Here is a 14,195-nt window from a genome sequence, read left to right as displayed (position 1 = left end):
AAACTGGCTATAAATCAGTGGAATGAAACTTCCCTCCACGTTAAAAAGATGACCGTGAGCTGTTAATACTCAGCTCAAACTTTTGGTTTCCCGTAAGCTTGTCAGTTCCTCTTTTAAGTGTGCCTTATTTCCACAAAAAGATTTTACTTGCACCCTGAAAATTAAAGAGACAGTCTTGGCTAATGCTTACCTCGTGGAGGCAATAGCATTTTGTAAAGTACATACACTCTGAGTCTGTATTCTGCTATTCTCCTTGAAGTACCTCCAGGAGTGATAAATATTTTGTTTCCAGAGCAAAAACAGAAAAGCGCAACAGTGATCTCTTTTGAAAGATTGAATGATGCCGCACCCACTCCATCTCAAATACCATCATGTGAAATTTGGAAGCAAATGGTTTCCAGGTCTAGGACGAAGAAAAAAAGAAATGTGTTGCTTATGCATTGTATATGCAAGCCATTGTATACATGATGAGTCTTAGGCTTTTCAAAGCTGCAGGAAATGCGGTGGGATCCTTTGTGTTTCTCTTGAAAAGAATCAAAGGGGAGCTCTATTACTATGTAGAGGCACACTCCCAAGGACTCCCTTTAAATCTCTCCTCCAGCAGCTGAGCACTGAGAGTCACTGACCTTGTATTTTAGACAATGTCCGGGGACAGAGATACAAGAAGAACGGAGAAAATGAGGCTTTTGCACTGAATGACTGGCGAATGTGTTTAAAGTGAAATGAACATGTCTCTACTGTCCTCTTCATTTCTCCAACTTATATCTTTGTTTTGAAGCCAGAAGCAGTAACTTGGCTAAACAATGAGTCACACTGAATTAAATAATGTTTAGATAAAATAGCTGTCTCTTTAGGAAAACATCTCTGCATTTCTTTGTTCATGAAGCCCGGTTCTTTGGATGTGAGAGTTTATTGTATACAGTTTATGTTTTTCTGTGTGCAAATGAAAATGGGTTTAAGAATGCGTCAAGTGAAAGCAGAGTTCAAGAATTTTGGTTGGTGGGGGTGCTGGGTTATTAAAATCCAAATAGTCTGTCTGTGTCTGTCTTACTAAAAGTTGTGGGTGGTCCATCCTGAAAGAATCTAGAGATCAAAAAATTTTGGCAATATACAGCAGTTTTCCAGTTAGTGATAACTGGTATTTCTTCCTTTGTGTAGTTCAGCGTTTAGTTAGGTGCAGTGCATCCAGACTTCTGTATGAAAATATATTTAAATCATAAAGGTCTGTAGAGAAAGTTTGCACTGCCTGGCTCTTGATTAAAGAGTAATTATAATTCTTTAAAACTGACACAAGGTTAAATTGAGCCATCAGTACTATCAGACTCTTACTTTTAACTGAGCACATCATGAAGAAGAATGTTAACAAGTTGAGTATCTTCCAAGACTTTTATCTATGCATATGTATTTCTATGCGGACATCTTATAGTTTAGTTATGCAAATCATTTTATTCTGCACTCACTCAATATTGTATTGTAAAATAATCTTGCTCTTGAGAACTCTTTAGTAGCAGAATTTATCTAACAAACTTGTAAGTGCTCATGGCCTGCACTTTCTCAGATTTTTTTTTTCCACTGGCACCTTCAGCAACTTTGGAAAAATCAACCACTTCGGTTTGATACACGAGGAGTTTGCATCGTTGCCTGTTGCTTGTGTGACATCCAAGAAGTTTGCTTTCTTGCATGTTGGTTGACTCCTTACTTGTGCTTGACAAAGCCTGCTCAAATTCTCCTCTTTATCAATGGCAGAAACTTCTCATTATCCTTGAATCTCCCATCTCAGGGTTTCTATTGAAGTTCTTTCCACTCCCTGGAAAATGTTTCTTTATTAACCCATATTTATTCTCAGGTCACGGCTTATATGACACTTGCCTACAGAGGCTTTTTCTGACTCCTGATGTAGAGCAGCTGCCCTTGCCTTAAACACTGATCCTGCCTTTACCACACTTTGTTGGCGTTTGGTAAATGTTGGCATTTATCACTGTGATTATTAGTTTAATAGACAAAGTGGCTCAACTAATATTTGTTGAATGAAGACATAAGGTCAAGCATTTCCTTCTGTTTAAGATTTCCTTGTTATTTCCAGGAAGCCTTAACCTTCCTTCAGTTCTCCCTTAATTTCCTGAGTCCTCTTTTTTCTTTCTTTCTTTCTTTTTTTTTTAAAGATTTCTTTATTTTAGAGAGAGAGAGAGAGTAAAAGGGGGAGGGGCAGGGAGAGGGAGAGAGAATCTCAAGCAGACTCCGTGCTGAATGCAGAGCCCTCAGCCGGGGGCGGGGGGGGTCAGGGGGGGTTCAGTCTCACGACCCTGAGATCATGACCTGAGCAGAAACCCAGAGACCCACGCTTAACCGACTGCCCCGCACAGGCACCCCCTGAGTCGTCATCTTGTGCTGCAGTTGTTTGTGTGCCTCCATTCTGCACCATCCACTTTGAAGAGAGCAACCAAGAATGTTTATCTTTTGACCTAGCCCTGGTTTATATACTATCTGTTGGATGACTGAATCAATATACACCACAAGGAATATTTTAACTTTGTGTAGAGCCTACTGTATGATATAAAACGTAAGCTTTGTGTCATAGAAAACTGTGGCATGAAAGTTACAGAACTTTGTGGGGATGAGAAGTGACAAGAGACCCCCCCCAGGACACGGAATCTCACCCTATCCTTTGTACACATGTTGGTTTGAGGGATTGTCTTCTTGTCTTTAAATTTCTATATCTCACCGCTGAAAGACTTTCCATAAAATAGTTCCTCTTACTCTTATTTTCTGTGAAAAATTTTTAACAGTTTTCATATTGAATATGACCTGCTTTTAAAACTTAGTAGCATGAAAAATGTTTTCCATATCTTCAAATCTCTACATAAATAATTGTAATGAAAGCATAATATTATATTTGGTAGAGACATACTAATTTACACCATTCTCCAATTGTTATTATATCCCCTTTAGTTGTTTTTTGTTTTGTTTTGGTTTTGGCTTTCTGTTGTTAGGTCTCTACCTTGGACTGATTGATTTTGAATACCTTGCCCAGGGCAGCTTTTCCAGAAGTGTCAAGAGTTCTAGAAAGGAGGTGTCAGATGAAGTGTTTCCTCCTCCGCGAGTTATCTCCCTTGTTTACATCTCAAGTGGACACTCTGAAACTGAGACCTTCCTGACAGTAGGAACACCAGTGATGATAATGATGGCTCAGCTCATCCATGCTGTCCTCTACAGGTTAGCAATAGATTCAGATTTGGTGCTACTTTCCAGAAGTTACTTCCTTCCAGTTCAGAGACTCTCAAGACATCTTAGCTATTTCCCAATTGTATATTCTTCACCCTGAGATAGAATCTAGCCACCACTTCCCATACAAGGAGCCAGAGATTGACATCTAACATCCTTGAAGTGTGCTTTCATGTCTCCCAAGTGAGCTTAGAAGAAGGGAGGTCAGTCAGAGTTTGTAATTCTTCAGGTGATTGAATTACACAACACAAATCGAATATGCTTTAGGTAGGGGACATGTACACCTTAGGTTTTGGGTTAGCCTCATTTTTTCCAGAAAAAACACAGTTGTATATTTGTGGTCATATTTCTAAGATAGGTTTTTAAACATACCCTTTCTTCCTGTGAGATTTATAGTAATGTGAAAGATTACATTAGCTTTACAGATATTCTACAACAGTAGGTAATACTTACAAACAGTGGAAAAGGAATTATTTTCATGGACATTTTTATTGCTGCAGGGAACATTGGAGATCATTCTCATTTATAAATAATCTCATTCTTCCTTTTATTTTGTAGATACAAGACCCAAGTTTGGGGCGGGTAGAAGGGAGTGATTGGGAGAAAGGGGTCAAATCAAACCCTGTATCAACAAATGGTGAGGCTAGAACTTTAGCTCCAGTTGGCTAATTCCAAAAATGATCCCCCCCTCTTCCCATCCATACACCTTACCTTTTAATAGGAATAAATTATAATCATGTAAGCCTGAATTTTTGAAATTTGATAGCATTTTTTCTCATTTTATTGGCTCATGCTCATAATTGTTTTTGTTTTTGTTTTTGTTTTGTTTTTTTAGAGAGAGAGCATGTGTTAGGGGAGAAGCAGAGGGAGAGGGAGAGAAAGAGATTCTCAAGCGGGCTCCATGCCCAGCACGGAGCCTGATGTGGCCTCAATCTCACGACCCTGAGATCATGACCTGAGCTGAAATCAAGAGCGGACACTTAACCGACTGAGCCACCTAGGCACCCCTCATTCTCATAATTCTTAGTTCATCAAGATTAAAAGATCCTAAGACTCAATATAGCAAGATAAAGGGTAGATTGTGAATGGACAAAGAACTTTGTCTTGTATTCAGAGGCAATTTCAGCTGTAAAACTATACAGAAGACAGAGAGGGTCTTAGCAAGTCATAGAGTGTAGTCCCCCACCCTCCACCATGGTATTTTAGAACATTCCAAGTGATCTTCCAGGCAGTCTTTAAGAGAAAACCACAAAGGGAAATTGAGCATATATCAACAGACCTGAGACGTGACCTCATCTAGAGGATCAAGGAAGCCTTTATGAAGCATCCAATTTAAGTTACGTCGAAACTACTGCTTGAGTTATGAGTGGGGGTTAGAAAATGGCAGGAGGAATCCTGTCAGCAGGAGAAAGAACATGTACAAAGGCCCTGAGGCAGAAAGGAGGAAGGCATGTTTGGAAATGCAAAAAGAAGGGTCAGAAGGGTGAGAACAAAAAGAAAATAGGCAAAAAATGATGATTGAGATTTTTAGTGAGGTAATCTCGAGCCAGATCATGGTAAGGACACAAAGAATATTAGATGTTGTTCTAAAAGTAATGGAAAGCCATGCCAAACAAGAAAAAGGGGCTTAAAAGTGGAGTGACCATATAATTTAACATCCAAACCACGAATCCTTTCAGAGTACAGAAGCGACACTATAGATAATTTTGCTGGGAAAACAGCCACAAGCTGGACCATCTCAGGCAAACTAGAATGAGAACCATCCTCAAAGGCTTCTGTATATTGGCTAATTTTCCCTCTGACACAGTTCCTGGGAGATAGTCTGTATTCACTGTTACCCTTCCATGGCCAGGCTCACTGAATAGAACTGTTTCCCTTATTCCTGTTCTCATCCACTTGGCATTTTGCCTCCACTTCGCTAATTATGCCCATCCATCAAAAAACACAGAAAAGTAGAACTTTTTACCTTTACGTGAAAGTATGTTTGACTCTTATCTCACTTTCATAGTAGCCTTTCTCAGATTTAGTATGATGGTTTAGTAAGAACGGCATCCTTGAGAATTTTTGATCATTCTCAAGTTGTTTGGAGTGTGGTCACCCCTCCCCCTTACTCTGTGACACGCTCCTCAGACTAACAAAGACAATTTGAGGGGCAGAGGCATTCCTTAGACTACATTTGATATTGCACAGACTCATGTACAGGATGAACATGCTAGAAGCCCAACAAATAGTGTTAAAGTCTGTCGGATTTGAAAAACAAGAGGGCATTCAATTGAATTCATGGATTAAGGAACTCACCTTGCCTTGAATCCTGGCTCTAGCCTCTTTTACTCATTACTGTGTGACCTTGGTTAGATTGCTCAAATTCTGTGAATTTTAGTTTCATTATGTGTGGAACAGGAATAACATTAAGGCCTAACACAAAGGCTTTGAATGCCAATTAAATGAAATAAGTTTAAAAAGCACCTATAACCATTACTCCTACTGGTAAGCCCACAAGTGGTGGCTATTTGGGGCTATTATTTTAAAGCAAATGTGGTTTTAACAACATGCCTTCTGACCTCTCTTTGCTGTAAGAATTAGGAGCTATCTTTTCATTCTGGTGAAGTTTGACTGCTCTAGTCTTTGTCTGCCTGTTTGTCCTAAGGGGACAGGTGAAGTTCAGTTTCTAACCCAGTTTCACAAAATAGTGAGCCTCAGGGAGAGGATGGGTCATTTAAGCCCACTCTACTTAAAATACTTCTGAGATAAGACATTCTGGAGAGGAAATTATCCTGTCAGTGGCAATATCTCTGAAGTAAAAGATATCCTAAGGATTTACTTTGAAATCTGTAGATGCGCATTCTGCCTGAGAGAGAGCTAGGGTTTATGTTGAGAAGGTCACGGTGGGCTAGCCAAACAGAGTAACAGAATGTAAGATAAGATTTGGAATTGTTGTGAGGGCCTGGGATCTTCATATTTGTGTCCTCGTATTTGAGCAGTGACTAGTCGGCTATGGTAAGGACTCAATATATATGTATCAAATACATAAGTTAATAGTATATCATGAACTTCAAATATAATTAATAAGTAACCATAGCGTATGCTTCTAATAGAGAGACCCTGGGAATTGATTTTCACTCAAGTAATCTTCTACTTGTCATTTATAAAAGGCCAAAGATAATGTAGTGTTCTGAGTGAATGAGTTCCCCTACCTAATAGTTTAATAGCTATATATTGTTCGTGAAAGAGAAAAACTCTCCACCCTCCTCTACCAAGATCACATTTCTGAGCACATGAATGAGTTTTTATTGACTTAGTCACCACAGAAATGTTAAGATCTCCGACTAGTTCAACAGAGAACAAACGTTAATTCTTACATGGTTAGAGATAGAGTGTTATTTATAGACAATATATTACTGTATGTTAAATTATGTTGTAATTGCTACAGCAATATATTGACTATATTCAAGTGAACACAGAAGCTTATATTGCTAGAGTTTATATTTGGGGGGAATGTATTGTTCTCCCAACCCTGGTTAAATTCTCAAGGCCCACAGTAGTTTCTGTTACAAAGGAAAATCCATGTCAATACATGAATTTCAGGTAAGCATATTGTGCTGCAAATTTTCCCTCAGGGAGCATTGGCATGGAAGGCAATACAGTAATTTTCCATCATAGAACTCTACAATAATGCAGATTTCAAGATAGAAGCATGCAATTTTTTTTTTTTTAAATACTGTTTCCCAGGAGACTTTCCCAGGGACTTAAGAGATCTACAGTGCCCTTTGTGGGGCACTGCATTTTCTAACACTACATTCTCTCAGCCAAGGTTCCTTCTCAGTCAGTTGAGCATGTTCTGAGAAACAGCACAACGAGTGGTACCTCCAACACTTACAAAAACGATGACATCATTGTTAAAATTTAAAGAAATAAAAAGACGGTGCTTTCTTTGACTTGTTTAGATGAAAGACCAGTAATTGTGATTTCCTTCTCTCACTAGCCAAATCATTAAATCAGTCATTTTCTCTCACTGTGACCAAATCATTGAATCATTCATTTGACTTATGTTGGATCTACATTAAACCAAAATGATGGATTGTTTAGTCATTCTTTTTATAGATAAAAATCCTTAATTCTTTGAACTCATCTCTTTATGCTAAAAGAAAGTTTGTTTTGTTTTGTTTTTTCCCAAGCTCTAGAGTTCAATTATGGCTAACTAACAGCAACTTAAATAGCATTTAAACAAAATAACCTTGTCTTCTAGGTTTCTAACAGGGCACTTCCTAAGTAGATCTTCCTTGGTTAACAGCTGTCAACTGTCGATGGGCGGTGGGTAATTAAATTTGAAGATAGCTTTATGGCTCAGAAAAATAGATAAAATCCTTGGACCAGAAAGGTCTTCAGCTAATGCGGTTATTGCTCCCTCTGGTATTTGAATTAATGCAAGAAATTGATTATTTTCTAATGAAACAGATAAAGAGGAAAACTGCCATTGTTTATTACTTGCAAGTAAAATTTGGTTGAGGCTGTTTTCCTGGCTAAGATCACACTCTTGGTTTTATTTCAGTATAGATTAGGAAGAGAAGGGAAAAAGAAAAAATGATTATTTGAAAAAATACTGGAATGAAACAAACCATGATAGAAAGAATGAGAAGGCAACAGGTAGGGTCTGTGAATACTTGGAAGATGTGGCAGTTAGGAAGGATTTCTTTTTCTTTTCTTTTTTTTTAAAGATCTTATTTATTTATTTGAGAGAGAGAGAGAGGGTGCACAAGCAAGGGGGAGCAGTAAATGGAGAGGGAGAAGCAGGCTCCCCACTGAGCAGAGAGTCCTACACGGGCTCAATCCCAGGACCCCAGGATCATGACCTGAGCTGAAGGCAGATGCTCAACCTCCTGAGCCACCCAGGTGCCCCTAGGAAGGGTTTCAACAACAGGAAATGCAAACCTCAGTGTGTCTAAAAAAAAATGCGTGTTTTGTTTTGTTTTTTTTAATTTTATATAACAGAAGTAGTCCAGTGATAGAGCAGTTCCAGGGTGAGTTCAGAGATTAAATCATTTCTTCAGCCAGGTTTTTTTCCTAAATTTTGCTTGCCATTCTCAGCTAGCAATCGGCTTGGTAAGCCATTCTCAGCTAGCAACTGCGGCACATATCATATCCCTCACGTACAAATGTCCAGAGGCAGAAAACGAAATCACCTCTTTTCTTGTGCCAGTCTTAAGGAGGAAGAAACCTCTTCCAGTACCCCTGCAGAAGGCTTCCCTTTAAATCTTATTGACCAGAACTCATCACATGTCCCATTTAAACCACTCCCTGGCTGGGGGTGAGGTTGGACGACTATGTTCTATATAGACCAGCTCTGCCTACGGGGAAGACAAGGAAAATTCTGTTAGATGGAAGGTCAATAATGTCTCCTGCTCAAACGAGCACACCCTGATCCTCTACTGTGTGCTGGTGCAACATCCCTTGAGGGTATTAATATAACCGATTTATAGATGAGGAAATCAAAACTGGGCAAAGTGTGGTAGCTTTCTTAAAATAATATACTCAGTAAGTGATGAAGCTAGGATTTCAAGTCAGAACTGTCTGACTCAGATTGTATACTCTCACCCCAATACCACACTGTTGCCTATACATCATGATTTGCTTTCAGTTTCAGTTACAGAGCTGCTCTTTTTGGATGAAACAATCAATGCATCTCTATGTTTTGCTTTTCACTTTAGATATACTCCCCTCAGAGCTTCTTCTCAGGGCTTCCTCAGAGCTGTCGACTCTCAGAGACTCACATAACCCCTGAGAAGAATAGGAAAAACTCCACCTGCAGATTTGGTATTTCTAATGGCAAATTGCTATTCTAATTTTACATGTTTGTGGGACATATCTGCTTTGATTTGAATTTAATCTGTCAACACTCAAGCAATCTCTTTACCAAAGAAATTTCCTTTTCAAATCCTCCAAAACTAGTTAAGGGCATGTTCATTTCTCCTTTTTTTAGTTTACAGCTTCCTTTTACCCCCAGACCAGCTTCATATAAAGTGAATGCCAAATCCTTTCTTTTAAGCATTCTGCCCATCAACTCTTCCTTTCCACTTTTAGCATATCAGCGTCTCTATCAACATACCTGGAATATCCTCATCTCTTAGTTTTCCAGGCTCACATAATTTAATATTATCCTGACACTCAAACAAATTATTTTCCTTAAAAATGACTTATTTTATCATTTCACTCTCCTGTTCAAATACTTTGAGTACATTCTACATGTAAAAAAAAATGAAGTATTAAGTATATCAATACATAAAAGCCAGGCAAGCTGGTCCTCCATGTTTCCTCCATGTGTAAGGAATTATTCTTACCTTGCTGGCTGAAGTTTGATGTCTTTTCCCAAGTCATAATAATGTAACCCATGTCACTATGGGACAGGCACTCTTTTAAGTTCTTGATGTATATCAACAATTTAAACCTCACAACACCCCTGTGAGGTAGATACTATTATTATTCTGGTTTACACATGAGGACACTAGAGTGCAGAGGGATAAACGCACCTGCCAAGAACATATAGAAACGAAATGGCAGAGCTCGGATTCAGACTCCAGTGGTTGGGCCCCAGAGGCCATGAACTCAGTCACATTTTCCTTCTATAGTCCATGTATTTCACTGGAGAGTTATTTATTGAAGAGGTATATGTTGAACATCTATTCTTCACCCCAAGCTATATCCTTCTCCAGATGTTTTTATAGAGAAATTATACAACCATGAGTCTCCTCCATATGATGAAAAGCAAGCTGTATGTAAATTTTAGGCAAAATCAAGGCAGCCTTTATCTTTGCAAACTCTGAGTGACATTTGTTGGATTCTATATTCTCATGTTCTGAGCTCTTGGATTTTTTTCCCCCTATTTCAGCAATAACCTCTGGTCTGGCAGGGGCTGACTTTTTTTCCTGAATGACATCCCTCTCCCCTGTCTTGCTTTCCTCATGAAAGAAGCAGTTCCAGTTTCTGGGCCAGGGGTACCACTGCTGCCAACTGCATCACCTATCTGTCTATGATGCCTACCGAGGCTCAGTAACTTAGAACTAGGTTAGCATAGCACACAGCACTCTGCATCTCAAATCTCCGAGTTCAAGATCTGTCATCTAGTGCCTTGTTTAAAATCATCTTTCAGGGGCCCCTGGGTGGCTCAGATGGTTGGGCGTCTGCCTTTGGCTCAGGTCATGATCCCAGCTTCCTCGGATCAAGCCCCACATCGGGCTCCTGGCTCAGCAGGGAGCCTGCTTCTCTCTCTCCCTTTGCCTCTCCCCCCACTCATGCTCTCTCTCTCTCTCTCTCTCTCTGTGTGTGTCTCAAATGAATAAATAAAATCTTAAAAAAAATAATAAAATCATCTTTCAATGTCTTTTGTTCTTGTCTTCTCTCATGATTGACTTCTCAAGACTCTTCCGAGGTATTTTTATAACTTCCACATAAAAAAATCCTACACTTTACTGTCATTGTATGGGCAAAATATCACAGGCTATGTTTTATGATCATGTGTTAGTAATTTTAGGAATCTAGTTCCTTAAAAGAAAAAGGGGAAAAAAAAAAGAAAAATGTGTATCTATTTATCTAATTCCATATGTCTTTTTGATAGTAATTCAAATTTGATAATACTATACTAATACTAATAATTATTAGAATTTATTGTATACTTTTTCTGTCATTCATTTCTAATATTTACATGTATTAATTCAATTGATTTCCATGGGAACTCTTGGTAGAGGTGATATTGTTGCTTTTTGCAAATGAGAAAATTAAAGCCCAAAGCGGTTCTGTAACTTGTTCAATGTCACAGGAAGTTTGGTACCACAGCCTGGCTTCATACTCCCATGACATTTTCAGATTCTTGGCTAGATGTAGAACTGCTTGAAGAATATAATGGCAAACATTCTGAACTGATATGCCCAGGAAATAGGTTAAATTTGTGACTCCTCTATCTTTACATATGGGATATGGCCCAAGAGTTCACAGAGTATAGTTCATGGCTTTCTATAAGAATTCTTATCATTTCAGATTTTGGTTTAAGTCACACCACAGCCTATGAGAATTTCTAGAAGTGTATTTGTGATTCAACATCTAAAATTTAGAAATATTTCAAAATTGAAACAGTAACTTATGAAAGTAAACTCCTTTGTACAGTTTGTCACTCTCTTAAGATCATAATCTCAAGAGCAAAGAAATAGTGAACCATTTGAATGGGAGAGGTGTAAATTGTACAAAGGAGCATTTTGGCTGGGAAGAAAATTGAATCTGCTATACTGATTATAGATTTTATTAATTGTCATGGTGCATTCGTTGTCTTCAGAGTTCAGCTATACAGGCACAAATTTTACACATAATGTAGAAGTTAAGTGAGCATGAGTCAGTGATCATTGAGATACTGAAAATCTAAACATTCAGGTCATCTGAATATTTATGGTTTACTTTTTGATATATACATAGGTAGACTGTCATTTAAACAACATAGCCTTCTGAAAGAGGTATAATGGGCAAAGAGTAGATTTGTTTTCAAGTAATTTCTAGAAAAAGACATCAAACTAGTTAGAATTATGTTGAGAAAGTAAGGGAAATATTTAAAGTAGAAAATACCAATCCTAAAATGATGAATGTATTGATTACAACCATAAAACAGAAGAGAAGAAGACATCACACTGTCATTACTTTTTGTTTTTTTGCTGTTGTTCAATCTGCTCATTTGCTATATTTTGCTATAGTTTTTTTTTAAAGATTTTATTTATTTATTTGAGAGAGAGAGAATGAGAGATAGAGAGGGAAGAGGGTCAGAGGGAGGAGCAGACTCCCTGCCGAGCAGGGAGCCCGATGCGGGACTTGATCCCGGGACTCCAGGATCATGACCTGAGCCGAAGGCAGTTGCCCAACCAACTGAGCCACCCAGGCGCCCTTTTGCTATAGTTTTTTGGCTGATCTATTTTAGTTTTGAGCTGATGATAGCCAGTGATAAAACTGAGTTGAGATTCTTACAAAATGTGAATAATTTTTCAATAAAATAGTATCATAAACTTCAACATTGCATTTATTGATTTATGTTTTACTTCAGTATAGAGGCAATAAATAAAAACAAACCACTAACATAATTCTATTTTATTTATTTTATTTTATTTTATTATGTTATGTTAGTCATCATACATTACATCATTAGTGTTTGATGTAGTGTTCCATGATTCATTGTTTGCGTATAACACCCAGTGCTCCATTCAGTCTGTGCCCTCTTTAATGCCCATCACCAGGCTAACCCATCCCCCCACCCCCTCCCCTCTAGAACCCTCAGTTTGTTTCTCAGAGTCCATAGTCTCTCATGGTTCGTCTCCCCCTCCAATTCCCCCCCCCCCGCTTCATTTTTCCCTTCCTGCTATCTTCTTCTTCTTCTTTTTTTTTTTTTTTAACATATAATGTATTATTTGTTTCAGAGGTACAGGTCTGTGATTCAACAGTCTTATACAATTCACAGCGCTCACCATAGCACATACCCTCCCCCAATAATTCTATTTTTAAATGAATTTATTATTGTAGGAAGGAAAATATATCTTAACTTTTTTGGTAAATATTTCTATAAAATAGTTTTCATTAAAATAATAGAATCATGGAACCAAAATCCTCTATTTTCACTGTGCTGTTCACTATTTCAGAGCTTCGAGAAACCAAGACCTCTGAATACTTCAGCCTGTCCCACCACCCTTTAGACTACAGGATATTATTAATGGATGAAGATCAGGACCGGATATATGTGGGCAGCAAAGATCACATTCTTTCCTTGAATATTAACAATATAAGTCAAGAACCTTTGAGTGTAAGTTTGTCATTTCTATGAGAGCCATGTTGACTTTGTTAGGTTCCTTTTTCTTTAAACATTTCAAATATGATGAAAAAATTGTGTATTCCGTTAGAACTATAGAAAATACAGGCCACATGTCATAAATAATTGGAAGTTCATACTTACCTCATGGACTGAAAATATAATCAATTCAGTTCTCACTGTCTGGCTTCATAGATTTTAACACTTCAAAACCTAAAACTAAATGAGAAAATACTTCCCATGTATGTGTTTGCATACGAGTGTGTGTGTGTGTGTGTGTGTGTGTGTGTGTATGAGTGTATACAGAGAGATAGAGAGATAAACAGACAGAAAGAAGCATACAGTATAACCTGAAAAAAATGATCAGACTAAAGGAAGATCTACCTTGTCATCTGTATGTAATCCAAGAAGGCCTTAAAAGGAGCAGTTATTAAGTGCACTGTTCTGTGAACAAGTATGACCTCTATTTACCTTCTGTTTCACAAGAAGGACATAAATTGATCTTCATTGGAGTAAAGAAACAAAAGTAAATTAGTTAAAAGTTTAATATAACAAGGAGAATTCTGAATTTATTATTTTAACAAGGGTCAGTGGCTGACAATTAAAAAAAAATAATCATCACTGTCAGACTTGACCCAAGGCTACAGTGACTTAGAACACTAGCTGAATATTTCAGAGAGGGAATCTCTTGGATTCAATCCAAGTTATTTTAGCTGTTGAAGTACCTAGGGGCCTGTTTTAAGTAAATCTACCAGCCCGGCTCTGTGGTTTACCAAAAACAATATTAAACCAAAATAGCAATGTAAATGTAAATTCATTGTGATGTAAGCAGTTGAGAAAAGTATAGTAGGAAAGGAGGGAAATATACATTTTATTGTACACATGAATGACCTTATTTTAATATTATGTCATTAGGAAATGGGCACATGTTATTGAAAGACTTTTGTTAAAGGAAAAATTGATGGGAGAAATAAAAACAATTATTAGAATAAAATAATAAAATTTTTATGAATTTAAGTTTATAAATTTAAGTTTATAAACTGGAAGAAAACTCTTGAAATATAAATATAGAAATGCCTTAAAGAAATGTGTTAGCATAAAGTAAATGAAGAGCACTGAGTTTTCACACGTATAAGTGAGATTA

The 14,195-nt window shown here is 37.6% G+C and overlaps 1 protein-coding gene across 1 annotated transcript in view; it reads left to right on the top strand.

Moving 5' to 3' along the window:
* SEMA3C (semaphorin 3C) overlaps positions 1–14,195 on the top strand; it is a 175,151-nt gene that overhangs the window by 71,039 nt on the left and 89,917 nt on the right. Inside the window, exon 2 of the mRNA XM_028119027.2 lies at positions 12,885–13,045. Coding sequence (XP_027974828.2) covers positions 12,885–13,045 — 161 coding nt within the window. The remainder of the gene's footprint in view (positions 1–12,884; positions 13,046–14,195) is intronic.

Source organism: Eumetopias jubatus, unplaced genomic scaffold, assembly GCF_037043125.1.
Source record: "Eumetopias jubatus isolate StellerSeaLion01/CBP00866 unplaced genomic scaffold, mEumJub1_p1.0 scaffold_14, whole genome shotgun sequence".
Lineage (NCBI taxonomy): Eukaryota > Metazoa > Chordata > Mammalia > Carnivora > Otariidae > Eumetopias > Eumetopias jubatus.
Note: the sequence above shows the minus strand (reverse complement) of the source record. Positions and strands in the feature narration are given on the sequence as shown.